This window comes from Harpia harpyja, chromosome 15 (genome assembly GCF_026419915.1).
Source record: "Harpia harpyja isolate bHarHar1 chromosome 15, bHarHar1 primary haplotype, whole genome shotgun sequence".
Taxonomy (NCBI): domain Eukaryota; kingdom Metazoa; phylum Chordata; class Aves; order Accipitriformes; family Accipitridae; genus Harpia; species Harpia harpyja.
Window position 1 is genome coordinate 29411852 of NC_068954.1, and position 27337 is coordinate 29439188.

The 27337-nt window shown below is 68.2% G+C and overlaps 3 protein-coding genes across 3 annotated transcripts in view; all 3 read left to right on the plus strand.

The window, feature by feature from the left end:
• The window catches only part of KMT2D (lysine methyltransferase 2D), a 28179-nt gene extending 14189 nt beyond the window's left edge, over positions 1-13990 (plus strand). The window contains 23 exon segments of the mRNA XM_052809368.1: positions 99-272; positions 358-506; positions 751-2849; positions 2952-3075; positions 3173-3260; positions 3462-3528; positions 3673-3905; positions 4012-7086; positions 7174-7317; positions 7392-7556; positions 7648-7804; positions 7889-7970; positions 8069-8244; positions 8823-8971; positions 9079-9214; positions 9297-9436; positions 9836-11006; positions 11208-11344; positions 11483-11613; positions 11703-11988; positions 12074-12147; positions 12271-12379; positions 12493-13990. Of these exon segments, the coding sequence (XP_052665328.1) occupies positions 99-272; positions 358-506; positions 751-2849; positions 2952-3075; positions 3173-3260; positions 3462-3528; positions 3673-3905; positions 4012-7086; positions 7174-7317; positions 7392-7556; positions 7648-7804; positions 7889-7970; positions 8069-8244; positions 8823-8971; positions 9079-9214; positions 9297-9436; positions 9836-11006; positions 11208-11344; positions 11483-11613; positions 11703-11988; positions 12074-12147; positions 12271-12379; positions 12493-12585 (9159 nt within the window). The 3' untranslated portion in view covers positions 12586-13990.
• Positions 13991-14926: 936 nt separating this feature from the next.
• On the plus strand, positions 14927-18819 carry PRKAG1 (protein kinase AMP-activated non-catalytic subunit gamma 1). Its single transcript, XM_052810101.1, has 12 exons — positions 14927-15037; positions 15175-15241; positions 15950-16053; positions 16301-16382; positions 16462-16520; positions 16631-16676; positions 16804-16858; positions 16963-17089; positions 17460-17625; positions 17778-17815; positions 17939-18085; positions 18183-18819. The coding sequence occupies exons 1-12, from the start codon at positions 15032-15034 to the stop codon at positions 18279-18281; spliced, it is 996 nt and encodes a 331-aa protein (XP_052666061.1). The 5' UTR covers positions 14927-15031; the 3' UTR covers positions 18282-18819.
• Positions 18820-19251: 432 nt separating this feature from the next.
• On the plus strand, positions 19252-21325 carry DDN (dendrin). The gene is made up of 3 exons (XM_052809713.1): positions 19252-19353; positions 19982-20056; positions 20169-21325. Exon 3 carries the CDS (start codon positions 20430-20432, stop codon positions 21225-21227), a length of 798 nt encoding a protein of 265 aa, XP_052665673.1. The 5' UTR covers positions 19252-19353; positions 19982-20056; positions 20169-20429; the 3' UTR covers positions 21228-21325.
• The last annotated feature ends 6012 nt before the right edge of the window (positions 21326-27337 follow it).

A 27337-nucleotide genomic window follows, 5' to 3' on the forward strand; every position in this document is an offset into this window, starting at 1 on the left:
CAAAGGGGTCTCCATGCACAGTTTGTCCCTGGGTCCTGGGATGAGCTGGTCTCATTCCTGTGTCTCCGCTCTCGGTCCTAACACTCGGTTCCTCCTAGCGCCAGCGGCTCCGTGAGCTGCTCATCCGCCAGCAGATCCAACGCAACAGTCTGCGGCAGGAGAAGGAGAGCGCGGCAGCGGCCGCCACTTCCTCGCCAGCGGGCTGGGCCCCCGAGGCCGGCAGCCAGGCCTTCGAGCTGAGCCGGGGCATGGCTCCCTACCAGCCAGCGCAGGTAGGAGAGCTCAGGGGAACGGCTCTGGTGGGAGGTTGGGGGTGGATGGAGAGGGGTGACACTGCATCCTTTTCTCCTCTTCCAGGATAAGGGTCTGCTTGGGACACTGGCCACTGCGGCTGGCGCTGGGAAACTGCCCAGCTCCGTCATGGTGCAGGCAGCGTTTGCGCAGGACGAGCGGCTCTCCCGGCCCCCACCGGCAGCCACGCCGTCCACCCTGGACATCAATGGCAGGTGAGCACCCAGCAGCAGGGCGACGGGCTCACCGCGGCCGGTGAGAAATGAGCGGGGCTTCACCCTGGTGGGCTGTATATCCCCCAGGTCCTGCTTGCGGGGACCACCCCGGTGGGATGGGGTGGCTGTGGTTTTGCTGGGTGCCTGGCATGGTCCAAGGGGGTTGGGATCCCCAGGGTGCTGTGCGTGGTGCGTCGGGGCCACGGCAGTGCCGAGCCAGTCCCGACACCGCGGTGTGTTGCAGGGCGGCGGTGGGGCCCCCCCAGGCCTTCTACCCCCGCGGGGTATTCCCGGCGCCATCCCAGCAGCAGCACCTCTGGCAGCAGCAGCAGCAGCAGCAGCAACAACAGGCAGCCGCGGCCCTGCGGCTCCCCGTCGCCTCCCGCTTTGCCCCACCGGCTGCCGGCACCCCCGTGGGTGCCCTGGGCACCCGCCTACCGGCACCTGCCGAGACGGTGCCCGCCTCGCCGGCCGCCCTGGGTGCCCCCTTCATCGAGCTGCGGCACAACGTGCAGAAGGGACCCGGAGGGGTCGTGGGCTCCCCCTTTGCCCCCCAGGCACCCCGGCCCCGCTTTTTCCTGCCTGGGGAGGAGGGTACCCCCCAGGCCCTCTGCACCCCCGTCGTGCCTATGCAGGCACTCCCTGCCCCGGCGCTGCAACCTCAGAAGATGTCGGTGCCGCTGCCGCCCGCCTCCCCGCAGGGAGCCGAGATGAGCAACAGCCACCACCAGCCTCACGCCAAAGCGGCCGCCCCACCGCCGCTGTCAGCCCCCAGCCTGGAGCTGCAGCACGTCCCCGCGCGCCCGCTGTCCTCCGGCTCTGCTCTCCGCACTGAGGGTCCCAAGGATGGCCCCGCGCCGGACCCTGCACCAGCTCCGACCCCAGGGAAGAGCCACCTGAGCCTGGAGGGGGGACGTCTGCCCTGCGAGGTGCCAGTGGAGCCTGATTTGGATGACGATTTTGGCTCCCACAAAGACCTGGAAGATGACGACGATTTGGCCAACCTCAGCCTGGATCCGGACGTGGCTAAAGGGGATGATGACTTGGACAACCTGGACAGCCTGGAGACAGCGGACCCCCACCTCGACGACCTGCTGAATGGCGATGAGTTCGATCTGCTGGCCTACACCGACCCTGAGCTGGACACCGGTGACAAGAAGGACATCTTCAACGAGCATCTCCGCCTGGTAGAGTCGGCCAACGAGAAAGCCGAGCGCGAAGCCCAGCTCAAGACGGAGCCGCCGGCGCCCACCTTGAAGCTCCCTGACCCCGGGGACGGCAAAGACACGGCTCCATCCATGGAGGATCGGGATGTGCCCAAGGAAGGGCTGGTGCCTGGGGTGGGCTTGGGACCTGCTCCCTGCCCGACGGGTGCCGCGCTGGCATCTGACCCAGCTTTCAAGGCACAGGGCGCGGAGGCAAAGACGGGCTCGCTGCCTGCCGATGTCAAGCCCAAGCTGGAGGACGGCTGCCTGAAGACCTCTCCCTGCCAGTTCACCGCCGGCGGCCCTGAGCGGCTCCCGGTCCCCGTCAAGTCGGAAGCCCTGCAGGGCACGGATAAGATCTCTGCCTCGCTGGGGCTGAGCCTCAAATCCAACCAGACCCTCCTGAGCCCTGGGGCTGGCCCGGCTCGTCTCGGCTTGACTCACTTCCCTAACAGCGGCCACGCCGGCGTCCCCGTGCCGGAGAAGGATCCCTATGCTGGCCCTGGCCGTGGGCTGGCCCCTGCCCAGTTAGGCAGCCAGAGCAACCCCTTGCTGGAGAAGTTTGAGCTGGACGGTGGAGCCCTGGGCCTGGGCAGCGCCCGGCACTCACCGGCCGACGACCTGGACAAGATGGAGAGCTCGCTGGTGGCCAGCGAGCTGCCCCTGCTCATCGAGGACCTGCTGGAGCACGAGAAGAAGGAGCTGCAAAAGAAGCAGCAGATGTCAGCCCACCTGCCTCGGGGCACCCCTCACCTCCCGGCCCCGGGGCACCCCATGCTGCATACAGCGGCAGCCGGGCAGCCCCCCGAGGGGCAGCCGCCCCGCCTGGGTGCCCCACAGCCGCCCCTTCAGCTGGGACTGGTGACCAGGCCACCGCTGATGCCACCGCAGCCCCCCCGGCTCGGCGCACCCCAGCAGGGCCCGGCATTGACCTCCCATATGGGCATGGGCCCCGGGCAGCCCCACGTGCTGGCGGCCCCCCACAGCGTGCAGATGGCCCTGGCGCAGCCACAGCAGAGCCAGCAGCAGGTGTTGGTGCAGAAGCCGATGGCCGGGGTGCAACCGCCCACCCTGGGCCTGAAGCCCCCCCAGCTCGTCATGCAACAGCAGTTGGCCAACAGCTTCTTCCCAGACACAGGTAGGGGCTGCAAGCGGTTGTTTTGGGGGGGCGTGGGGCCCTTTTGGCTGGGGGACGTAAGGCTGAATGTGTTGCGGCACTGTCTGCTGACTCTTTTGGCAGACCTGGACAAGTTTGCGGCCGAGGACATCGTGGACCCCATTGCCAAGGCCAAGATGGTGGCACTGAAGGGCATCAAGAAGGTGATGGCTCAGGGCAGCATCGGGGTGGCCCCGGGCATGAACAGGTAAGGGGGCACGGCAGGCAGCGGGGCATGGCCTGGGGCGGGCAGGGTGCCTTGGCTCTGGCTCATCCCTCATGTCTGCATGTGTCCCCCCCCAAAGGCAACAGGTTTCCCTGCTGGCCCAGCGGCTCTCAGGGGGCCCGGCGGTCTCCGAGATGCAGAATCACTTGCTGGCGGGGAGCGGGCAGGTGAGTGGGGTGTCCAGGGGAGCGGACAGGGGTCCCCTTGGGGCTGCCTGGCTTGGTGCTCAGGACCCTGCCAGGCAGGAGCTGCTCTGGCCAGTGGGTTTGCGGTTCCCTGGGGAGGTGGGGACTGTGGAGAGGGGACAGGAGGGCACCGGCGAGGGCACATGGCACGGCATATGTCCCCAATGCTTCCTTCTCTGCCAGGAGCGGAGTGGCACCGACCCGACCCAGGCTCGCCCCAACCCACCCACCTTCGCGCAGGGCGTCATCAGTGAGTACCAATGCAGCGAGGGGGCTGGGGTGGCGCTGGCTGGGTCTCATCCTGCCCACACAGGCTGGGCTGAGCAGGACCGTGGCCAGGCTCACTCCGGAGCTGGGATCCCTGCTGACCCGAGCTCTCTCCCTGCTCCCACAGACGAGGCCGACCAGCGGCAGTACGAGGAGTGGCTCTTCCACACGCAGCAGCTCCTGCAGATGCAGCTGAAGGTGCTGGAGGAGCAGATCGGGGCGCACCGCAAGTCACGCAAAGCCCTCTGTGCCAAGCAACGCACTGCCAAGAAAGCCGGGCGGGAATTCCCTGAGGCCGATGCTGAGAAGCTGAAGCTGGTGACGGAGCAGCAGAGCAAAATCCAGAAGCAGCTGGACCAGGTAGGACCCTGCACGTGGGTGGGCGCCCCGTCCCTGGTGCAAAGGTGCCTTCCCCGGCACTAATGCCGTGCCATTCCCGGTGCTAACGCCCCACTGTCCCCGGCAGGTGCGGAAGCAGCAGAAGGAGCACACCAACCTCATGGCCGAGTACCGCAACAAGCAGCAGCAGCACCAGCACCAGGCCTCGGCCGTCATGGCCCTGAGCCCCTCGCAGAGCCCCCGTCTTATGTCCAAGCTCCCCGGGCAGCTGCTCTCGGCGCACGGCATCCAGCAGCCGGCGGGGGCCGTGGTGGGCACGCAAGGCCTCGGCCAGCAGCCGGGGCAGCCCGGGGGGCTGCGCCTGCCCCAGGGCGGCGTGTCCATGACCGTGCAGCAGGGCCTGTCCTTCATGGGCCAGCAAGCCGTGGGGAACACCCCGGTGCCCGGCACCTCCAATGCCTTCTTCGCCGGGAACCCCGCGCTCCGTGGGCTGGCCGCTGACAGCCGCCTGATGCAGGAGAGGCAGCTCCAGAGAATGCAGCTGGCCCAGAAACTGCAGCAGCAGAACATGCTGGGACAAGTGTCACTGCAGCAGCAGCAGCAGCCGGGCATGATGGCACAGGCATCCATGCAGCAACAGGGCGTGATGGCACAGGCATCAATGCAGCAGCAGGGCGTGATGGGACAGGCGTCGATGCAGCAGCCGGGTGTGATGGGACAGGCGTCGATGCAGCAATCGGGTGTCATGGCCCAAGCGTCGATGCAGCAACAGGGTGTGATGGGACAGGCGTCCATGCAGCAGCCGGGTGTGATGGGACAGGCGTCGATGCAGCAACAGGGCGTCATGGGTCAGGCGTCGATGCAGCAGCCAGGTGTCATGGGACAGGCCTCGATGCAGCCGCAGGGCATCATGGCACAGACGTCGATGCAACAGCCGAGTGTCATGGGACAAGCTTCAATGCAACAACCGGGTGTTATGGCACAGACATCGATGCAGCAGCCGGGTGTGATGGCACAAGCGTCCATGCAACAGCCAGGCGTCCTGGGACAAGCCTCGATGCAGCAGCCCGGCGTCATGGCGCAGACATCGATGCAGCAGCCCGGCGTGATGGGCCAAGGCTCGATGCAGCCGGCAACCATGGTGGGGCAGCCCAGCCTGCTGGGGCAGCAGCAGCCGGCACCGGCCCCACAGCCAGGCGCCGTGGGGCAGCCCATGGTGCCGAAGCAGCCGGGGCTGATGGGCAGCCAGCAGAGCCTGCTGGTGCAGCAGCTCTCGCCCCAGCAGCAGCCAGGCTTGCTGGGCCACGCGCAGGCGCCGGGGCTGCAGCATCAGGCGGTGCTGGGCCACCCCCCGCCCCAGCGCCAGGTCCTTCTGGCCCCCCACCAGCAGCGGGTGCTGGGCTCACCCCAGCTGGCACCGCAGACTCCGGGGATGCTGGGCCACCGGCTTGTGCTGTCCCAGCAGCTGGGGCAGTCACGGGCGCTGCTGGCCCCGCAGCAGCAGCAGCAGCAACAGCAGCAGCAGAACTCGGCGGCCGCCCAGCCGGGCCTCCTGGGGCTGGGCCAGGGACAGCCCTCGATCCAGCACTTTCCGCAGCACGGGGCGGTGGGCCAGGCCCCCTCTGTGCTGCACCTGAGTCAGGGAATGCAGCCGGCCCCGGCGGTCCTGGCTGCCAAGGACCAGCCTGGAGGGGTGGACAGCAGCACCCTGCCCGCTGAGGGCAGCGAGAGCGGGGGGCAGCTGCATGGGGGTCCCCAGGAACAGCAGGGAGCCCTCAACCCCCCGGGGCTGGGTGGCCCGGATCCCCCAGCCCCCAAGCACCAGGCTGAGCTGGGGCAGGGCCAGCAGCTGCTCTTGGCCTCCCCGCAGCAGGGCGTCCTGGGCTCGCAGCCGGCGCTGAGGGCAGCCCCCGTGCAGCCGGGCACCCTGCTCGCTCCGCCGCTGCAGAGCCCTGGGGCTGCCCGCCCCGAGCTGTCCCAGCAGCACGGGGATGCCGCCGGGGCGGCGGAGCCATCGCTGGGCTGCGGGACGGGCCAGGTGCAGGGCATGGTGCTGCCACAGGCGCCACGGCCTCCAGAGCAGCCGGGCAAGGGGCCGTCGGGCTCGCTGCAGGGCCAGCCGCAGCCCCCACGGCTCCAGAGCCCCGGGCAGCACAAAGCAGGGCCGGCGGTGCCATCGCCGGGCACGGCCACGCTCCCGCCGGGTCTCCTGGGGCAGGTGCCGGGGCCGATGATGGGCCAGATCCGGGCGCAGCTCCAAGGTGTCCTGGCCAAGAACCCGCAGCTGCGGCACCTGACGCCCCAGCAGCAGCAGCAGCTCCAGGCCCTCCTGGTGCAGCGGCACCAGCAGAGCCTGCTGCAGCAGAGCCAAGCGCTCCGGCCCCCCGGCCCCTTCCCCGGGCAGTCCCCGGACTACGGCTCCCCAGCCCCTGCGGCTCGCCAGCCCCCTCGCCCGCTGGGGCCCCTCTTCCAGCCGCGGCCGGGCGCCCCGGCGGAGGCACAGGCCGGCTTTGCCACCGAGCAGGGCCGGGTGCTGCCAGGGCAGCCCCCCCAGCAGCCCCTGGCCGAGCTGGTGCAAGCAGCCCTGGCTGCCCGCGGCCCCCAGCCCAGCCTCGTCCGGCTCCCCACGCCACCGACCCCCTCGCCCTTGGGCTGCGCGCCCCAGCACCTGGCTAGCCCCGAGCAGAGCCCCCAAGAGCCAAAGAAGACATCGCCGGGGGTCCCGGCCTCGGTCCCCAGCCCCGCAGCGCCCACGGAACCGGGGCTGGCACCCACGTCGAGCGGCACCCTCCCTGACGCAGCACATGGCCCCTGGGACCCTGAGGCACCCGGTGCGAACCCAGTCGACCCCAGTGAGACCCACATCAACGGGGCTGTGCCGGAGGGAGCCTCTACGGCAGGCGAGCCCCCCCAGGTGTTGGTGAAGCAGGAGCCGAAGGAGGAAGCAGCGGCGGCACAGTGTGAGCTGGGTGGAGACGAGGTGGCGAAACCGGAGGCCAACGGGGACCCTGGGGCCGGTCAAGCCAACAGTCTGCTAGCGCCGGGCAGCCGCTCCGAGGCCGGGCACCTCCTGCTGCAGAAGCTGCTGCGGGCCAAGAATGTGCAGCTTTCGGCGCAGAGTCCAGGCGAGCTCAACGGACACACGGAGAGCCGGGGTGCCGGGATGGAGCCGCGGCCGCAGCCCGTGCTGCTGGGCCGGGAGGTGAGTGGGGTGCTGCGGGGTGGGACGGGGGGTGATGGCCACGGGGCTGTGCTCAGCATCGCTCCCGCTTCCCTCCTCTCTCCCCAGGACCCCTCCATCGCTAGGAAGCCAGTGGCCACGAAGCCCAAGCGGGTGCAGAAGGGCAACGAGCGGGTCCCGGCCTCCCGCAAGAAGCTGCGGAAGGACGAGGGGCTGCGCCCCAGCGAGGCTCTCATGAAGCAGCTGAAACAGGTATGGCCCGGGCCGGGGGCATGGCTGGGGGGCTGCCTTGGGCCCCCGTCCCCTCCTCACCGCTCTGCCCTCAGGAGCTGTCGCTGCTGCCGCTGACGGAGCCGACCATCACAGCCAACTTCAGCCTCTTCGCACCCTTCGGCAGCAGCCCCATCAACGGAAAGAGCCAGCTGCGGGGTGCCTTCGGCAGCGCCGTGCTCGACAGCGTGCCCGACTATTACTCCCAGCTACTCACCAAGGTGAGGGGGGGGTTGTTCCCCTGTCGTCCCCTGTCCCTGATCCGGGGATCCCAGGCCACCCCGCTGTGCTCACCCCGCTGTCTCCCCCCAGAACAACCTCAGCAACCCACCCACACCACCCTCCTCGCTGCCCCCCACGCCACCCCCCTCCGTGCAGCAGAAGATGGTGAACGGCGTCACAGCCCCCGAGGAGCTGGGCGAACAGCCCAAAGATGCCGACCCGGCCCGCGAGCCCCACAGCCAGAAAGGTGAGCGTAGCTGGCGCAAGGGTGGCACAGAGTCCCTGCTGCCACTTGTCACCCCCCCGTGACACCCATCCCTTCCCCACACAGACACACCGGCTGTGGAGGTGAAGAGCCTGGACCTGCTGGCAGCTCTGCCCACCCCTCCCCACAACCAGACCGAGGATGTCAGGTGAGCTACTGGCCACGGTGACCCCCCGCCATGGGTGCCACCAGCCCCCCCATGGGTGACGCCAGCCCCTGCAGCCCGTGACACCTCCTTCCCTGCAGGATGGAGAGTGACGATGAGAGCGACTCCCCCGACAGCATCGTCCCTGCCTCGTCCCCTGAGAGCGTGCTGGGCGAGGAGCTGCTTCGCTTTCCCCTGCTCAGCGAGGCCAAGCCGGAGCTGGAGGAGCGTGTGCTGTCCCCCATCATCCCCATCATCCCCCGGGCCAGTATCCCAGGTGGGCTGGGCTGGGGGGGGGACACGTATGGACCAGGCAGGGGCAAGGCAGGGCAGGAGGGATCTGCGGTGCGCGTGGACCAGGCAGGAGGGGGTCGGTGGGGTGGATAGATCAGGCAGGAGGGGGTCCATAGGGCATAGAGACCAGGCGAGGGTAAGGTAGGGTGGGGGGGGGGGTCTGCAGGGCGCATAAATCGGGTAGGAAGGGGTCTGTGCAGTATATGGATGGGGTAGGAGGGGGGTCCCTGGATGTGTGGGCTGGTAGGGGTGTGGTGGGGCAGGGGAAGGGTCTTTGGGGAGCGTAGGCTGATGGGAAGAGGTCCGCAGGGTATACTGTGTTTGGGCAGCAGAGCCTTGAGTGTGGCCCCTTGTGTCGGGGCTGGCCTGTTCCTGGGGGTCCCCTAGCTGCACCCTGAGGGTTTCCCATCCGTGCTGGGTGCAATCTGTCCCTGTCACCGTACCCCAGTCTCTGTCCCATGCAAGGTGATGGATTCCCAGCAGCGTTTCTGCAGGGGTCCGGGGTGGCTGTTGGTGGGGCTAGTACTGTGCGGCTCTGACCCCCACCTCTCTCCATGCTAGTGTTCCCCGACACAAAGCCTTACGAGGCTGTGGAGCCCTTTGGGGCCCCCCCTGGGAAGGTGGGGGCGGCGGGCCCAGGTGCCCCGTGGGAGAAGGGCAAGAGCAGCGAGGTCTCAGTCATGCTAACGGTGTCTGCAGCGGCTGCCAAGGTGAGCAAGGGGACATGGGGGGGCGGGTGAGACCCTTGGGGTCCTGGCAGTGACCCCACATGGTGGCTTCTGGGGCCCTGGACCCATCCCATCCTCCTCTCACCCAGAACCTCAATGGGGTGATGGTGGCCATGGCTGAGCTGCTGAGCGTGAAGATCCCCACCTCCTACGAGGTGCTGTTCCCAGACGGCCCCATGCGAGCAGCCGTGGTCGAGGCCAAGAAGGTGGAGACAGACATGTCTGGTGAGCGTCTGCTTTGTCCCCGCGGGCTCCCCCGTGTCCCCGGGCTGGGCATGCTGTGACGGGCTGTCTCTGTCTCTTGCAGGGGTGCTTGGTGGCAAGGAGAAGGCGGCACTGGCCGGGAAGGTGCCGGACAGCAGCTCCGAGTGGCTGAAGCAGTTCGATGCGGTGCTGCCGGGGTACAGCCTCAAGGGCGAGCTGGACCTCCTGACGCTGCTCAGACAGGTTAGCGGGGTTTGGGGGTCCCCCCGGGGCTGTGACCTTGGGAGAGGGGTACTGGGGTACCTGTAAGGCTGTGGCTATGTGGGGGTGCAGGAGGGGGCCCTTCAGGACCAAGTGTGACCATGTGGAGAGGTGCATGGGGGTCCCTGTAGGTACCCCCAAGATTGTAAGGGTGCTGCAGGGGGGTTTCTGAGGGACCAGGCTCTTCCGTGGAGAGGTGTTGAGTCTTCCAGGACTGCGTGGAAGGGGTTGGGGAGGTCCTTGCCGGTCTGGGAGCGTGGTGGGATGCGTTGGGGTCCCTGTAGATCCAAGGACCCTTCACCGTGATGCACAGGGAGGTTGGGGGTCCCCATCCCTATCCCTGGGATGCTCTGACCCGTGCCCCCCCTCCCCGTGCCGTAGGAGAGCCCTGTGCCCGAGAAGACCCTGCACCACTGTTACGTCAACAACGTCTCCAACCTGGACGTGCGGCAGCTCTCCGTCATGCCCCAGGAACCCTCACCCCCGCTGTCCCCCTCTGTCCCTTCCCCGTCCAGCCCTGCTGAGGCTGCCAGGGTCCCTGACCCCGAGGCGGCCCACGAGGCAGCCCCAGCCCCCCCGTCGCCCCTGCCGCCGGCCCCCTCGCCAGCCCCCCAGGAGGAAGGGGCTGCGGCCCCCCACTCGCCGCCCCGCTTCAAGCCGCGTTCACGGCCGCCGGAGGACGGGGACGAAGCACGGCCCCGGCTGAAGAAGTGGAAGGGAGTGCGGTGGAAACGGCTGCGCTTCCTCGTCACCATCCAGAAAGGGGGGGCCAAGCGGGACGGTGACAAGGAGATCGCGGAGTTCATCGACAAGCTCGGCACCACCCTGCGCCCCGAAAAGGTGCCCCGGGACCTGCGCAAGTGCTGCTTCTGCCACGAGGAGGGTGACGGGGCCACGGACGGGCCAGCCCGCCTGCTCAACCTCGACCTCGATCTCTGGGTCCACCTGAACTGCGCCCTGTGGTCCACAGAGGTCTATGAGACGCAGGGGGGGGCCCTGATCAACGTGGAGGTGGCCCTGCACCGCGGGCTGCTCACCAAGTGCTCCCTGTGCCAGAAAACCGGCGCCACCAACAGCTGCAACCGCATCCGCTGCCCCAGCGTCTACCACTTCGCCTGCGCCATCCGCGCCAAGTGCATGTTCTTCAAGGACAAGACCATGCTGTGCCCCTTGCACAAGCTGAAGGGCCCCTGCGAGCAGGAGCTGAGCAGCTTCACCGTCTTCCGACGCGTCTACATCGAACGGGATGAGGTGAAGCAGATCGCCAGCATCATCCAGCGCGGCGAGCGGCTCCACATGTTCCGCGTGGGCGGGCTGGTCTTCCATGCCATCGGGCAGCTCCTGCCGCACCAGATGGCCGACTTCCACAGTGTCACGGCCCTCTACCCTGTGGGCTACGAGGCCACGCGTATCTACTGGAGCCTGCGGACCAACAACCGCCGCTGCTGCTACCGCTGCACCATCTGCGAGAACAACGGCCGCCCCGAGTTTGTCGTGCAAGTCATCGAGCAGGGCCTGGAGGATCTGGTCTTCTCCGATTCCTCACCGCAAGGTAAGGCACAATCGGGAGCTGCAGGTGTCAGGCCGCTGCTTTCCTCCGTCCCCTGTCCTGCTGATGGCCGAGCCGCACCAGGACAGGGAGGACAGCGCGACGGGAGATCCCGGGGTGGCTTGAGCTGGCGGGGTCTGCACTGGGGGTCAGCTTGGCAGCTCGGAGCAGGTCCCCGGCTCCAACCCTCCCTTCCCTCGGCAGCCGTCTGGAACCGGATCATCGAGCCGGTGGCGATGATGAGGAAGGAAGCCGACATGCTGCGACTCTTCCCCGAGTACCTGAAGGGCGAGGAGCTCTTTGGCCTCACGGTGCATGCAGTGCTGCGCATCGCCGAGTCGGTAGGTCTTGGGGACGGGTCTCTTCTCCGCACCGGGGGTCAACCCCGCTGGGAAAGGGACGGGTGGCCGTGCTGGTGGGGCCGGGGCAGCCACGGTGCTGCTGCTCAACCTACGGCCCCTCGGCTCCCTCCTCGGCAGCTGCCCGGCGTCGAGAGCTGCCAGAACTACCTGTTCCGCTACGGTCGCCATCCACTGATGGAGCTGCCGCTGATGATCAACCCCACCGGCTGTGCCCGCTCCGAGCCCAAGATCCTCACCCACTACAAGCGGTAAGCGGGGCTGGGATCCACTGGGAGAGCCAGGATCCCTGGGGATCCCTCAGCTCTGACCCCATCTCGCCCTCCCCCTCCACTGGCAGGCCCCACACCCTGAACAGCACAAGCATGTCCAAGGCCTACCAGAGCACGTTCACGGGCGAGACCAACACGCCCTACAGCAAACAGTTCGTGCACTCCAAGTCCTCCCAGTACCGGCGCCTGAAGACGGAATGGAAGAACAACGTATACCTGGCGCGGTCCCGCATCCAGGGGCTGGGGCTCTACGCGGCCAAGGACATCGAGAAGCACACCATGGTCATCGAGTACATCGGCACCATCATCCGCAACGAGGTGGCTAACCGGCGGGAGAAGATCTATGAGGAGCAGGTGGGGCTCCAGTGGGACATTGGGGGCTCTGGTGGGATGGGGGGGGGGGCTCGGTGCAGCCACTGACACCCTCTTCTGCCCCCAGAACCGTGGCATCTACATGTTCCGCATCAACAACGAGCACGTCATTGACGCCACGCTGACGGGGGGCCCGGCCAGGTGAGCACGGGGGGGTTTGGGGTGGTGGGACCTCCCCAGAGGGAGCGGTGACGGTCTACCTGTCCTGCCCCCCCCCTCCCGGGTGGGCGCTGACCCCCACGCTTCTCTGCCCCCGCCGCCCAGGTATATCAACCATTCGTGTGCCCCGAACTGCGTGGCCGAAGTCGTGACCTTCGACAAGGAGGACAAGATCATCATCATCTCCAGCCGGCGCATCCCCAAGGGGGAGGAGGTCAGGCGGGGGGCGCGGGGTGGCTGCGGAGGGGCTGGGGGGGGGGGGGCCGGGGGCGGCAGGGCCAGGCTCTGTGCCGTGCCGTGGGTGACTCCCTGCTCCCCCCCCCCCAGCTCACCTACGACTACCAGTTCGACTTCGAGGACGATCAGCACAAGATCCCCTGCCACTGTGGAGCCTGGAACTGCCGAAAGTGGATGAACTAGCTGGGAAAAAAGGGGCTGGGGGCCACAGCCCCCGCCTCGGAGACCTCGCCAAGACCCGCCGGGGCTGCGGGAGGTGCCAGGGCGGCCGGGCAGGCAGCGGCGGCGGCCGGGGCACGGAGGCTGCGGCGGGGAGAGCGGCCGCCACGGAACCGCCGGCCCTGCCCGAGCGGGACGGATGGACGGACGAACTGGCAACTCAGGGTTTTCTTTGCTTCGTCCTGCGAGGAAAGGGGGGGGGGCTGGCGAGACACCCCCCCACCCACCGCCACCACCACCCACCGCCCGCCTCCCTCGTGGAGGAGCCACGGGGGAGCAGAGCGGTCCCAGCGGAGCCGGAAAGAGTTCGGAGCCGGCCTGGATTTTTATTTTTATTTTTAATTTTTTTTTTTAATTTTTTTTTTTTTTTTTTTTTTAGAAACAAAACTAATAATATTTGCTCGCTAATTACCAAGGTAACACAGACTCCTTGAGCTCGACAATCCGGGCTCTGTCCCGTCGCACCGCGGCGGCCAGAGCTCGCTCGGTTCCTTTGATCTCTTTTTGTTTGTGCGTGTGGACGAGACCCCCGGAGCGCGGCGGCGCGGGAGGACGCGCCTGCGGCGAGGGCCCCCCGACAGACACAAGGAGCTTCTGCACCCAAACCTACCTCATTTTAAGTGTTAGATTTTTTTTTTTTTCTTGTTGTTGTTTTTAAATGTGAGCCCCCCCCCCTTCCCTACCACCCATCCGGGCAGAGCCTCCCACCACCGGAGCTGGCCCTTGGGGGGGTCTTTCCCTTTCCCGTGGGCTCCACGGGCTGCCCTCTCCCCCCCCCCCCCAAAATGTCCCCCTCCTCTGGGCGTGGCTGCAGACAGCCCCTCACCGGGGTCCCCAGGCATTGGGGGGGGGGGGGGGGCACAGGGGACCCCCCATCCTCGTCCCCCACCCCGGGAGGTCCCAACCATGCGACGTGCCAAGGTGTGAGGTGGGGTTGGGGGGGTGAGGGGGGATGTGCCAGACCTGCTCCCCCAGCACTGGGGGGGCTGGTGGGGCCAGGTGGGGGCCCCCCCCCCACTCGCCCACAGCCCCCCACGGCTGGGGCTGCACGCGACTGCCGTCGGCACGGGGTGTGTGTGTGTGGGGGGGAAGGTTATTTATCTATTTATACCTTATATTGTATATACTAGATGGGAGGGGAGGGGGGCTCTTTGTGCTCTGCTGGGCTGAGATTTGGGGTGCAGGGGCAAGGGGGGGGGGCCGCGGCATTTTTTTAAACGCAATCTTCGAGGTCGGGGGCCGGGGCTTGGGGCGGGGGGGGGGCAGGTCTGGAGCCTCCTGCCAGGCAGGGGCGGCCTCGGAGAGCGAAGCAGCGAGTGGGCATTACACACCGGGGACGTCCCCCCCCTCTCCGCCGGCTGCAGCCCCCCACCCCGGGGTGCCACTGCCTGCCCCCCCCCACCCCCCCCAAACCTCCCTCACCCTGGAGGGGGACCCCACCGGGATGTTCGGGGGGAGCCGGGATCTCTTAACGCACAAACGCACGGCGTGGGGGGGGGGACACACCCTCCTGTCCCTAAGGGGGGGGCCGAAGGGGATTCGGTGCCCCCCCCCCCCCCCCCGCCCCCACTTTGTCCCGTGGTGGGGACGGCAAGGGGCAGAAGGGGGGGCCGGACAGGGCCGGGGCGATCTTTAAAGCTGCTTCCGCAACTCGTCAAAAGCTGCAAAAAGGTTTAAGGTAAAAATGTTTAAAGAAAAGGAGAGGAAAAAAAAAAAAACAAAAAAAAAAGACAAAAAAGCGAGAGTGGGGGTGGGGAATGAGAAAGTTTTAACAGAAAATATACGAGAAATTTAACTTTCAGAGCTGTACATAGCCGGGGCGTGTAGAAATCCCGTTTTTACCAATACCGAAACCACTGGATGTTATTTTAAAATAAAGCGCGTGAGAAGCCAGGCCGCCTGCCTCCCTCCCTGGGCCTGGGGGGGGGGGTGTCGGGGGGGGTTGGGGGGGTCCGGGGGGGGTGTTAAACCCTCCCAGTGGGTTTAACCGAGGACAGCCGGGTCCTGGCTTGGCACTGGGGTCTGTGTCCCGTAAACCCCCCCCCCCCCCGTTCCCTGATTTCTCCGGGGGGGCCTCTCTGTCTGTCGTGTCCCCCCCCCCCAAATTGGGGTCCCCGACATGGCGTGTGTCCCCCCCCGGCCTCCACGTCCCCTCTGGGCTTGTGACCCTCCCTCAGGGCCCCTTGAGGTTTCGCCCCCCCTCTCGGGGACCCCATGTCGTGAGTGTCCCATATCGTGAGTGTCGTGCCCCGCCCCCCCGGCCACCGTGACCCGGCGGGAGGGGAAAGGTCGCCTTGCGGTCATGAGTCACGTGGGCCGCGCGCTTCCGGTCACGTGGGGGGCGTTGACGGAAGTGGGTGCCAGGTACCGGGCGGAAGTAGGGTGGCGGCGGCGGGACGGACCGGGGGCCATGGAGGTGTGTGTGTGTAGGGGGGGGGGGGGTGACAGCGGGGCCGGGAGGGTGGACATGGGGGTACCGGGACCGGGAGGGAACGGGGCCGGGGTATACGGGACCGCTGGTCGCGGCCCGGCCCGACCCATGTCTGTCCGCAGGATCCCGGTCCCGGTCCCGGTCCGACCGCAGAGAGCCCGGTGGAGCTGAGCCCCCCGGGGCTGGAAGGTGATACTGGGAGTCTGGGGGGGGTCCCGTGGTGTAGGGGGTCCCGGGACTGGGAGGTGCCGTGTACGTTCGGGTGTTCCGGGGTCCGTAGCGGCCTTGGGGGTCCCTGTCCTGGGCTTGGGGGGTCCCGGGGTGGGGGGGTCCTGGGGTTTGGGGTGTTCTGGGGTCCCAGGGTTTGGGGTGTCCCAGGGTTTGGGGTGTCCCAGGGCCCCGGGGTGGGGGGGTCCCAGGGTTTCGGGTGTCCCAGGGTTTGGGGTGTCCTGGAGACTTGAGGTGGGTGTCCCAGGGTTTAGGGTGTTCCAGGGCCCCGGGCTGGGGGGTCCCGGGGTTTGGGGTGTTCCAGGGTCCCAGGGTGAGAGTCCCAGGGTTTGGGGTGTCCTGGGGTTTGAGGTGTCCTGGAGTCTTGAGGTGGATGTCCCAGGGTTTGGGGGGTCCCAGGGTTTGGGGTGCTCCAAGGCCTCAGGGTGGGGGGTCCTGGGGTTTGGGGTGTTCTGGGGTCCCAGGGTGAGAGTCCCGGGGCTTGGGGTGTCCTGGGGTCTTGAGGTGGATGTCCCAGGGTTTGGGGGGTCCCGGGGTTTGGGGTGCTCTAGGGCCCCAGGGTAGGGGGCCCTGGGGTTTGGGGTGTTCTGGGGACTCAGGGTTTGGGGTGTCCTGGGGTTTGGGGTATCTCCTCGCTGCTGGCAGGCACCTCACACTGCCCGTCCCCAGGGGAGCCCCACCATGGCGCCTACACCACCTTCATGAAGTCCCACCGCTGTTACGACCTGATCCCCACCAGCTCCAAGCTGGTCGTCTTCGACACTTCCCTGCAGGTGGGCCGGGGCCAGGGGGGCAGGTTTGGGGCTGGGGGGGCCACAGAACGGGGACCAGGCTGGAGCCTGGGGGCTTAACTGGGACCAGGAGGCAGGTTTGGGGCTGAGGGACAGTCTCAGGGCTCTTCACCCACCCTGTAAAGGTCTTGCAAACCGGGGAAGAGGGACGTGGCCTGCCGGGGGGGTCCCCACTGCCCTGCAGGGTGCCCCGTCCCTCCCACGATGTTCCCCGTGTCCCCGGCTGCAGGTGAAGAAGGCTTTCTTTGCGCTTGTCACCAACGGCGTGCGGGCTGCCCCGCTGTGGGACAGCAAGAAGCAAAGCTTCGTGGGTGAGCGAGCAGGACAGGGAGTCCCGGGGGGCGGTGGGGGGCTGGCAGGACCCTGCTCACCCTGCCCGCCCCCCCCCAGGCATGCTGACCATCACCGACTTCATCAACATCTTGCACCGCTACTACAAGTCACCCATGGTAAGGATCGGGCATCTGCGCAGAGTTCGTCCCCGCGAGGACCCGGGGTCCGTCCTCTGCCCGCCCTGCGCGCAGCCACGGTTGATCCCGGTTTTTCTCCTTGCGCCCAGGTGCAGATCTACGAGCTGGAGGAGCACAAAATCGAGACGTGGAGAGGTGAGAGGGATCGCTGCCAGCTGCCTCCCGCTCTCCCAGACCCGTTTGGGGCGCCTGGAGCCCTACGGCTTTGCACCCCGTCTGCCCGCGGCACTGCCGGTCCCCTCAGCGTCATCTCTTCCCGCAGAGGTCTACCTACAAGACTCCTTCAAGCCGCTGGTCTGCATTTCCCCCACCGCCAGGTACCCCCGTGCTGTGGGGAAGGGCGCGTTTGGCGGTGGCACCTTCAGGTGTGACGTTGGGGTCCGGGCAAGCCCAAATTCCCCCTTTCCCTTCTGCCCCGCAGCCTCTTTGACGCCGTCTCCTCCCTGATCCGGAACAAGATCCACCGCTTGCCCGTCATCGACCCCGATTCGGGGAACACGCTCTACATCCTCACCCACAAACGCATCCTCAAGTTCCTCAAACTCTTTGTAAGTCCCGTCCCCGTTCCGTGGCGGCGGCAGGGGCCGCCCTGAGACGAGCTCGGCCCAAGCAGCGCCAGGTACCGCCGGCTCCGGGGCAGGTGCAGCTTCGGTGCCTCGCGGCATGTTGTGGGTGCTGGGGGGGCCCCCAGGTCTCTGCATGGACCCCGTAGCCCGTCTCTGCCGCCGCTGCCTGCGCCGCCTCTGCTTGGGGCTCCCCCAGACCCTGCTCCGCACCCAGCGCTCTCTGCTTTCACTCCTAGGACCGCAGCCTAGGTCCCCTACAAGCCGGGGGTGGCCGGAGCCGGCAGCACTGCGGGACCTGGGGGGCGGCAGGTCGAGCCAGCGTCAGCACTGTCCCCCTCCCCGTCCCCTGCAGATAGCAGAGGTCCCGAAGCCCGAGTTCATGGCCAAGACGCTGGAGGAGCTGCGGATCGGCACCTACAACAACATCGCCGTGGTGCGGACCAGCACCCCCATCTACGTGGCGCTGGGCATCTTCGTGCAGCACCGCGTGTCCGCTCTGCCGGTCGTCGATGAGTCGGGTAAGGACAGGGCCCGGCGCGTGGCACAGCGTGTGCTGGCTGTCCCCAAACCACCGGCTCAGGCTCCGCATCCTTTCCGGTGTGCCGAGGACCGGCCGTACGGAAACCCAGCACCATGGGTGCCTCTCACAGCTGGTTTTTTTCCTCCCTAGGGCGGGTGGTGGATATCTACTCCAAATTCGACGTTATTGTGAGTACTGGGGGGTCTGTGGAGGTGGGGAGGGGGCAAAGCCTGGGCTGCGGGGTGGGGACTGCAGGGTGGTGGGGGCCACGCGGGACACGGCTCCGTCCCCAACGCCTCTTCCTACCCCAGAACCTGGCAGCCGAGAAGACCTACAACAACCTGGACGTGACGGTGACGCGGGCGCTGCAGCATCGCTCCCACTACTTCGAGGGCGTCCTCAAGTGTTACAAGCACGAGACGCTGGAAACCATCATCAACCGCCTGGTAGAGGCCGAGGTAACCATTCCCCAGGGCACCAGTGGCAGGCGGGGGGGGGCCAGAGTCCTGGTGTCGGCCTCAGCCCCTCCCTGTCCCCGTCCCCGTCCCCCCCCAGGTTCACCGGCTGGTGGTGGTGGACGAGAGCGACGTGGTCAAGGGGATTGTCTCTCTCTCGGACATCCTGCAAGCCCTGGTCCTCCCGCAGGGCCCCTGAGGCAGTGAAGGGGGGGGGGATTCAGCCCCTCCTGGTGCCCCCGTCCTCCTCTCCTGCCACACCGTGCCCCCCCGGGCTGGTGGGGATGCCCGGGGTGGGGACCCCACTCACCAGCAGCGTCCAGCAATAATCTCCAGCCGTGGGGTAGCCCCACACCGCCCCAGCTCTTCCTCGGGCTGGGAGAGCCCGTGGCTCCCCCCACGCCGCACCCTGCGCCCCAAGGCCGTGTTGGCCGGGCTGGCGGGGTGCTGGGGGCAGCCCCTGACCGCCCCCCCCCGGGGTGCAGGGCCGGGTTCAGCCACCTCTGGGCCAGGGCCATTCCCTGTGTGGACCCTTCTCCTCCTCACCCCACGCCCCACTCCCTCACCTCACCCCGCCACGGGGTTTCACTGAGTTTGGTTTTAATCGCCCTCACTCAGCTCCATCCGGGCTGGGGCTGCCCCCCGCCCCGGGCTTTCCCCCCCCTTTCCACGGCCACGCTCCCCGCCGGGCTGCGTCTGCACCCACCACCGCTTCGTGTGTGGAGAAAAATGGCGAATAAACACAGACCTGGCACAAACCCGGCCTCGCCGCAGGGCACGCGGGGGGCACCGGCCGCCGGTGCCGAGGGAGGGGGTGCCCAGAGAGGGGGTTCGGCCCCTCCTGCGGGAGAGAGGGAATCTGCTGAGCTCGCCCAGACCCTAAATCCCTGTTTGTTCCGCTTGTGGCTTTTCTTAAAAGGCCGGGATTGGGGACAGGACAGGGATGGGGACCCGGCGGGACACGGGGACCCTCCCGGTGGTGGCTGCGGTGAGTGGGGGGTGTTGGGGCAGGGTCTGGGGGAGGCTGGAGGGCAGCGCTGGTGGGATGCTGGGGTCCCCGTGGGGGTGCTGACGGGGGTCACCGGCAGCCCCGACGCCTGGGTTCGCTGCCGGGTGCCGCTCGGGGGAGGCGCGAGGCCCGGCCGTGCTGAGCGCGGCACATTCCCGGCTGGGGGGGAGGCCGAGACGTGGCCCCCGCCACCACCACCACCACCACCACCAGCTCCCACCAGCGCTGGGGTCCAGCACAGGGTCCGGCGCAGCGGTGCGAGGTGAGAGCCGGGGGTGCGTGCCCGTGGGACCTGGGGGGGGGGGGACGACAGTGGGGGGGGACACCCGGTGCCGTACCGGGGGATGGTGCCGGTGCTGTTGCCATGCCGCCGCCGGAGGGTTGCTAAGCTCCGCTCGGAGCCCGCGTGGGCTGCAGCGTTCGGTGCCAAACCCGGCATCGCCTCGCTTTGTCGCAGGGGGGGAAGGGATCCCGGGGGGGGGAGTTGGTGGGGTGGGGGGGGGGGGTGGGGGGGACACCCCTGGGACGGCTGGCAGGGTCCCCACGGAGTGCCAGGCTCCCGGCCGCCGGGGCTGCCCCCCCCCCGCCACCGGTGGGTTTGGCGTCGTGCCCCACGGCCACCGGGCCGGTGGCGGTGCCACCACGGAGCAGGACGCGGGGGTCCCCAAGGGCGCACGTGCGGCGGCGGCCGCCCGCGTGGCTCCGCCGAAGCTCCGGTGAGCGCTCGGCTGCAGGGCCCCCCCCCCCTGCTCCCCGGGCCCTCCACGGCGGGGACCCCCCCGATTCCCTGGGGCTATGCTGGGTGGTCCGGAACGGGGCGCGGGGCGCCTGCGGATCTGCGAACGGACCAAGCTGCTGCTGGTGGAGATCGACACGGTGGCGTGTTGCAGCCCGGCCGCCGGCATGGCCGCGGGGTGCCGGCCCGCGCCCCCCTGGACCTACCGCCGCATCGCCGGGGAATACGCGTGAGTGGGGACGGGCAGGGTTTGGGGGGGGGGGGGGGGGTTCCATCCTGCGCCCTGGTCCCCACCCGGGCGGCCCCCTCCCAGCCCTCACGTCCCCCTCTCTGTCTTGCAGGTACCTGGAGAAGCGCTTCGTGGCGGAGCTGGCCCCCCCCTGGCCCCCGGCACCCCCCGTTCCCCCCCGGCGCCTGCAGGACTTCGCCACCCCCACCCCCCCCTGGGCCGGGAGACCCGGGCCCGGGCACCCCCCACCCGCTGCCCCCCGGGACAGCCCGAGGGGACGGGGGGCAGCGGACCCCGGGGCCGGCACCCGCCGTGTGCCCCCCGTCCCCCGCTGCCAGGGGGTAGGCTGGGCCCCCCCAGCTACGAGGCCCATATGCAGCGGGTGCAGGTGGCCCACACCCGCCGTGGGGGGCCACCCCCCTACATCTCGCCCCCCGCCTACGACGCTCCCCACCGCACCCTGCAGCTCCGGCCCCCCTGGGGACCGCGTAGCCCCCCGCCGGCACCCCGGGGCCGTGGGGGTGTGCTGGGGAGCTGGAGCCACACGCTGCCCCGGGCGGCCACCGAGGCCGGGCACCGACGGCCCCGTGGGATGCAGCCGTCCCCGGGGGGGCCTGGCACCCCCCGCCACAGCCAAACGCTGCCCCGGGCAGCAACCGGCTGGGAACGGGTCCCAGGACGTGGCAGGGGGCGGCGGGGGACGGGGGGGCACGTACTTATCGACGCCACCCGTGTGGTGGTCCGGGCCCAGTACGTCCCCCCCCCCGCAGCGGCAGCAGGTCCGCTACGCGGGGGGGTCCCCAGGGCCTACTGCCCCCCTATGCAGCAGCCCTCCTGCGGCCCCCGGGGCTGTCACCCCACCAGCAGCACCCTCACCCCCCCGCGACCCCCCCCGGCAGCCCCCGCAGTCCCTGGCGGAGCCCGGGTGGCTGTGGGGGTCCCCGGGGCCGGCCCCCCCCCGCGGCGGCCGGTGCTGTACGCCCAGGCGTTACGCGAGGCCGTGTCCCGCATCCGGCGGCACACGGCTCCCGACTCCGACTCGGAGGCGGAGGGGGGCGCGGGGGGGCCCCGGTGGCGGCACTGCCGCGACGCCCGCGCCTACAGCAGCAGCAGCAGCAGCCTGGAGAGCACCGGGGCCCCCCCGGGGGCCACCAGCCCCCCCCGGGCCTGAAGGGTGGGGCCTGTGGGGGTGTGGTGCCCGCGGGGCGGGGCTTGGTGGGGTGTGGTCCAGATGGGGTGGTGCTTGGCGGGGTGTGGCCCTCGGGGGGCGGGGCTCAGGGCTGCGGTTCCCTTGGGCAGACCCCAATAAAGGCTGCGGGATCCTGGCGTGCCTCGTCCGCCCTTCGTGTGTGTGTGTGTGGGGGGGGCCCTGACCCCCTAAAAGGGCCCATCACCCTCCCCTGCGCCCCTGGCTCTGCCCCCCCCCACCCTAAAGAGGACCCAGGCATCCAGACAACCCTCCCCGCCGCGGTCCTGGGGTCAGCTGGAGGTCCCAGCGGCCACCGCAGCGCATCACGGCACGGGTGGGACGTGCCAGCCACCCCCCCACCCCCCCCTCCCCGGGTCCCCCGTAATGAGTAGGTGAGCGCAGCAGGTCTGGCCCGGGGCCACCGGCCCCACGTCATGGCCGGGGGGGGACACCGGGTGAGTCACCGGAGGGGACCGTCCCCCCCGAACGGCCGCCACCTCTTAGTCACGCTGCGGGGGGGGGGGGGAGGATCCCCACGGCCAGAGGAAACCGCACAAATAACGTGTCCAATTTGCACGTTATTTAAAACCGGCTCCTCCTCCGCCCCCCTGCGCGACCCTGTCATTATCCCGGTGACACCGGCCGGGAGGTCACGGCACGGGGCAGCCGGCGCAGCGGGGGACCCAGGCGTGTGGGGCCTCCCGCGCCCTGGGGGGGGGCCACTCGCGGGACAACCCCAGGGCCACGTCACCCCACGCGTCCCCCCGTCCTGGTGCATGGCCTCGGGTGTCCGGCGTGGCACCGGGGGTCCCGCGTCTGGGCCTGACCTGAGCCGTGCCGGCGACCTCAGCCCACCGCGGCACAGCCGCGGTCCTGTCCTGGCTACCGCGGGGCCTGGCATGGCGTGGCACGGTCTGCACAGCTCGGCGTGGCTCGGTATGGCCTGGCATGGCACGATATGGTCTGGCGTGGCACGATACGGTCTGGCACAGCCTGGCTTGGTATAGCCTGGAACTGCTTGACACAGCTCAGTGCTGCCTGGCATGTCGTGGTATGACCCAGCATGATTTGGCACACCTTGGTGCAACTTGGCATAGCCTGGCACGGCTCAGCATGGCTTGGCACAGCCTGGCACGGCTCAGCATAGCTTGGCACAGCCAGGCACGGCTCAGCATGGCACAACACAGCTTGGCACAGCCCAGCAAAGCCTGCAACAAGCCCAGCATGGCTTGGTACAGCCTGGTACAGGTTGGCACAGCCTGGCATGGCTTGGCATGGCACAACACAGCCTGGCAAAGCCTGGAACAGCTCAGTGCAGCTTGGCACAACCTGGTGCAGCTCAGCACAGCCAGGCATAGCTCGGCATGGCACAACACAGCCTGGCACAGCTTGGCCCAGCCTGGAAGAGCCCAGAACAGTTCAGCATGGCTTGGCACAACCTGGTGCAGCTCAGCACAGCCTGGCCCGGCTCGGCATGGCCCAACACAGCTTGGCACAGCTTGGCCCAGCCTGGAAGAGCCCAGAACGGTTCAGCACGGCTTGGCACAACCTGGTGCAGCTCAGCACAGCCTGGCCCGGCTCGGCATGGCCCAACACAATTTGGCCCAGCCTAGCAAAGCCTGGAACAGCCCAGAACAGTTCAGCACGGCTTGGCGCAGCCTGGCAGAGCCTGGCACGGCTCAGCACAGCCTGTATCAGCTCGGCATGGCTCAGCACAGCCCGGCACAGCTCGGCACGCTGCCCGGCGTGGCCCGGGGTGTCCCAGACGCGGGGGAAGGCGGCGCGGCCCTTTCCGTGGGCTCAGCTCCTTGCCCAAACCCCTCCCGCTCCCCGCTGAGAAAATCACCTTCTAATTCGGGCTGCGCTGGCGCCAGCGCCGCCCCCACGGGGCCCCCCCCTCCTCCCGCCGCCCCCCAAAACCCACCGCAGCCCCAGGCCGGCCCGGAGTCCCGGGGGGGGGGGGCAGGCAGCCGCGGGGGTGCCCACGCGTGGGACCGGGGGTTGGGGGGGGGTCCCGTCCGGGACCGGTGCCCCCTGGCCCGGGTCGCCGTCCCTCCCGTCGCCGCCAGATGTCGTCGCGCAGCCGGTGACCGGGGGGCACCGGGGGTCTTGGCTGGGGGGACAGGGGCGACACGGGGGGACACACGCACGCCACCCCGCCCTGGGCACGGCGCTGTCCCTGTGGGTCCCAGCCAGGACCCGGGGATGGACACGGCCACGCGTGTGCCGGTGTCCCCAGAAAGCTGTGACCCACGCGTGTCACCGGTGCCGGCGGTGTCCCCCGAGAACCGTGACCGTGGATGCGCCGGTACTAGCGGTGACCCACGTGTGCGGCTGGCGGTGGCCCTGTCCCCCCAGAACGGTGACTCCGGCACGCCCGTGCCGCCGGCCGCACCACCGCCACACGGTACCGACCACGTCACCTCCCTGACCGGCCTCATCCCACCGTGCCAACCGTGTCCCCGTAACACGGGTGACCCCCACGGTGCCGGCTCTGCCAGGCCGCGCCGAGAAGCCGGTGGGAAGAAGCTGGGGGGGGGGGGGGATGTGGGGGTGCGGGGGTGAATGCGGCATTGTTGCGCGGGGTTGGAGTCACAGATAATTACCTCAATTAGTTACAATGGCAGAGTAATAAATACAGGCTTAGCGGCTCCTTCCCCACTGCGGCTTCTCAGATTAATCCAGCCCGGGCGAGCGGAGCTGAAAAGAGTGATGGACAATTCATTAAACTCACCGAATGCCGCACAAGGCACCCGTGAAGTCCGGCGTTAGCCCCCGGCGGCTTCGGCTTTGTCCCTAATTGTTCGTCTCGGGCATTGGTCACCTATCGGGGAGTGGGTGACGGCGACGGTCCCCCCGGGGCTGGCATGCCCGGGGGATTAGAGGCCAGGCCTGCCACGGTTGCTGGGCGCTTTGGCCCCACGTTGGAGGAATGCGGCGGCGGTCCTGGGGTGGGGAGGGAGGGGGGGGGGCTGGGGGGGCAGGGGGGGGGTCGGCCGGACAAGCCGGGAGCTGGTGGGATGTGGGTCCGCGCCGACCCGAGGCGAGGGGAGCCGGGACGGGGTTGCACCGCTGGGGATGGATAATGGGGGACGGGATGGGGATGGTCCCGCGGGTGGGCTGGTGTCACTGGGCGGCTTGGGCATGGCTCTGTCCCTCTGTCCTGCACCTCTGGGCATGGCTCTGTCTGTCTGTCCTGCACCCTGGGCACTGTCCTGTCCCTCTGTCCTGCACCTCTTGGAACGACACTGTCCCTCTGTCCTGCACTTCTGTGTGCCACCCTGGCCTTCTGTCCTGAAACTTTGGGCACTGTCCCATCCTTCTGTCCTGTGCCTCTGGCCATGGCTCTGTCTGTCTGTCCTGCACCTCTGGGCACCGTCCTGTCCCTCTGTCCTGCACCTCTGGGAATAACACTGTCCCTCTGTCCTGCACTTCTGTGTGCCACCCTGTCCTTCTGTCCTGAAACTTTGGGCACTGTCCTGTCCCTCTGTCCTGCACCTCTGGGATTGACACCATCCCTCTGTCCTGCACCTGTGGGCACTGTCCTGTCCCTCTGTCCTGCACCTCTGGGAATAACACCGTCCCTCTGTCCTGCACTTCTGTGTGCCACCCTGTCCTTCTGTCCTGAAACTTTGGGCACTGTCCCGTCCCTCTGTCCTGCACCTCTGGGAATAACACTGTCCCTCTGTTCTGCACTTCTGTGTGCCACCCTGTCCCTCTGTCCTGCACTTCTGTGTGTGCTGTCCTGTCCCTCTGTCCCGCACCCCCGGGCAAAGCCCCCCCCACACCCCCCAGCCCTGCCAGGGGTGCCCAGCCCGCAGCAAGCCCTGCTTGCGGCCACCATCCAGCTGTTACCCGGCTTCCCAGATGTGACGGGCTGGCGCAGGGCGGGACCATCCTGTCCCTTTCCCTGTCCCTGTCCCTGCGCCGGCCCCGGTGCTGCGACAGCAGCTATTTCCAGCGCCCGGGTGTATTTGTACAAGCCGGGGAGGTCTGCACCCTGCAGCTGGGCGCCCACCCCGCTCCCGGGGTGCCCCTGCCCGCCCGGGGGTCGCGGCTGCCCGAGGTGCCCGGCGGTCACTGGCACTCAGGAAAAGCTGAGTAACAGAGGTGACTTATAAGAATGTCATTATCTATATTCCTGACTCGCTACCGCAGGAAAACAGGCTATTTTCATGCCCTGTGCGTGTGCAGAATTTAGCAGGCAGATAACTCCCGGCAGGCGGGAGATGCTCGGAGGGTTATTTCGGGCTGTGTTCCTTTCCAGTCGTTTTTTTCTCGCATTTCTTTATTTTATTTCGCCACGCCAGGCTGTTTTTACCTTGGCACGGACAGCGGGGGCCCCCGGGTTTTTTCCCCCCTCCCTCCTCTGGGTCTAAACATCAACTTTTCCACTATCGGCTCCGGGGGGATATTTCGGGCCGTGGTAGCGTCATCCCGCAGCCTTTTGATGTCACGGAGCTCCAGGGGCCCACGAGGTTCCCGGCTCCGGCCACGGGGCAGCCCGGACTGTGGGGGACCCCCACCGCGGGCGGGTGCTGATGGATTTGGGGGTCCCCGGGCAGGGACGGTTCCCTGCCCGCTCCCCATGGCTGGATGTCACCGTGGCCCTGTGGTTCGCCCCGTGCTTGACATGGGGACAGGGGCTGCAGCCCATCGCTTCACCCTGCCCTGTCACTGAGGTGTGGAGTTACGGTGCAGAGGGTGTATGTGGGCCCCATGCCCGCCACCCCCCCAGGGAATGCCTGTCCCAGGGGGATGCCCACCCCGATGGGGTACCTGTCCCCAGTGGGATACCTGTCCCGGAGGGCTTGCCCTTCCCAGGGATGCCCATCCTGGGGCTATCCCCTTCCCTGTGGGATGCTTATCCCAGGGGAAAGCCCGTCCCAGGGGGATGCCCATCCTGGTGGGATGCCCACCCTGGTGGGATGCCCACCCCAGTGGGATGCCTACCCTGGTGGGATGCTCACCCTGGTGGGATGCCCACCCCAGTGGGATGGCCTGTCCTGGGAGGATGCCCACCCCGGGGGGATGCCCATCCCAGGGGGATACCCATCCCGGGGGGATGCCCATCCCATGGGGATACCCATCCCGGGGGGATGCCCATCCCATGGGGATACCCATCCCAGTGGGATGCCCACCCTGGTGGGATGCCTAACCCGGTGGGATGCTCACCCTGGTGGGATGCCCATCCTAGTGGCATGCTCACCCTGGTGGGATTCCCATCCCAGTGGGATGCCTGTCCTGGAGGGATGCCCACCCCAGGGGGATACCCGTGCCAACGGGGCCACCTGCCAGCCGCGAAAGCTGCGCCCCACCTTTACCATGGCCTTTCTCTGGCTGCAGCCAGACCCCACGCATGGGTGTGGGGCCGCGTGCGGGGCCAGTGGCCGATCCTGGCCCCCCCTGCCCCAGCCCCAATAACCTCGGTGCCCTCCCTGCCCCCCTCCTCCCCCGGAGCCAAGGGGAGCCGTCAGCCCGGCCGGGAGCGGTGATGGACGATGCTCATTCCCTGTCTGCCGTCTTGTACCTCCCGTGGCCGCTCCCAACGCTCGGCCCCGGCGGCACCAGCTCCACCGCCCCGGCAAATTCCAGCGCCGGGGGATGCCACAGCCCAGGTGCCATGGTGATGGGCGCCCCGGCCGTGGGGATGGACGCCCCGGCCGGGAGCGGCGGCAGGGACAGCTGGGCTGAGACGGGCACAGCGGGAGGAAGAAGAGGGTCTGCGGGGAGGGGATGATGGAGGGGAGGGGAGGGCAGAGAAAAGGAGTAGGAGGATGGACAGACAGACGGCTGGAGGGGCCGATGGACATGGAATGGGGAGGTGAGTGGATGGAGAGGTGATGGACGGGTGGACAGAGTGGATGGGTGCGGGCAGTGGAGGGCAGCGGGGGCCGGCTGCCAGCCCCATGGTTTGGGGGACATTGCCTCCCCCTCCCCGTAGCTTGTCCCTCCCTCCCCAGCCCCCCAGAAACAAATCGGGCAGGACTGATAAAAATATATCCTTTATTCTTCTCTAAAGGCTATCAGTAAAACCTGTAACAAAGCATTATTATTATTATTATTATTATTATTAATTATTATTAATTATT

What these genes read in the sequence shown, in the direction of transcription:
- DDN (XM_052809713.1), top strand. Translation starts at nt 20,430, where the DNA reads ATGCAGCGGGTGCAGGTGGCCCACACCCGCCGTGGGGGGCCACCCCCC.
- PRKAG1 (XM_052810101.1), top strand. An exon ending in TCTTCGACACTTCCCTGCAG is followed by an intron (nt 16,054 to 16,300) that starts GTGGGCCGGGGC and finishes CCCCGGCTGCAG; the next exon opens with GTGAAGAAGGCTTTCTTTGC. An exon ending in GCCGGTCGTCGATGAGTCGG is followed by an intron (nt 17,626 to 17,777) that starts GTAAGGACAGGG and finishes TTTCCTCCCTAG; the next exon opens with GGCGGGTGGTGGATATCTAC.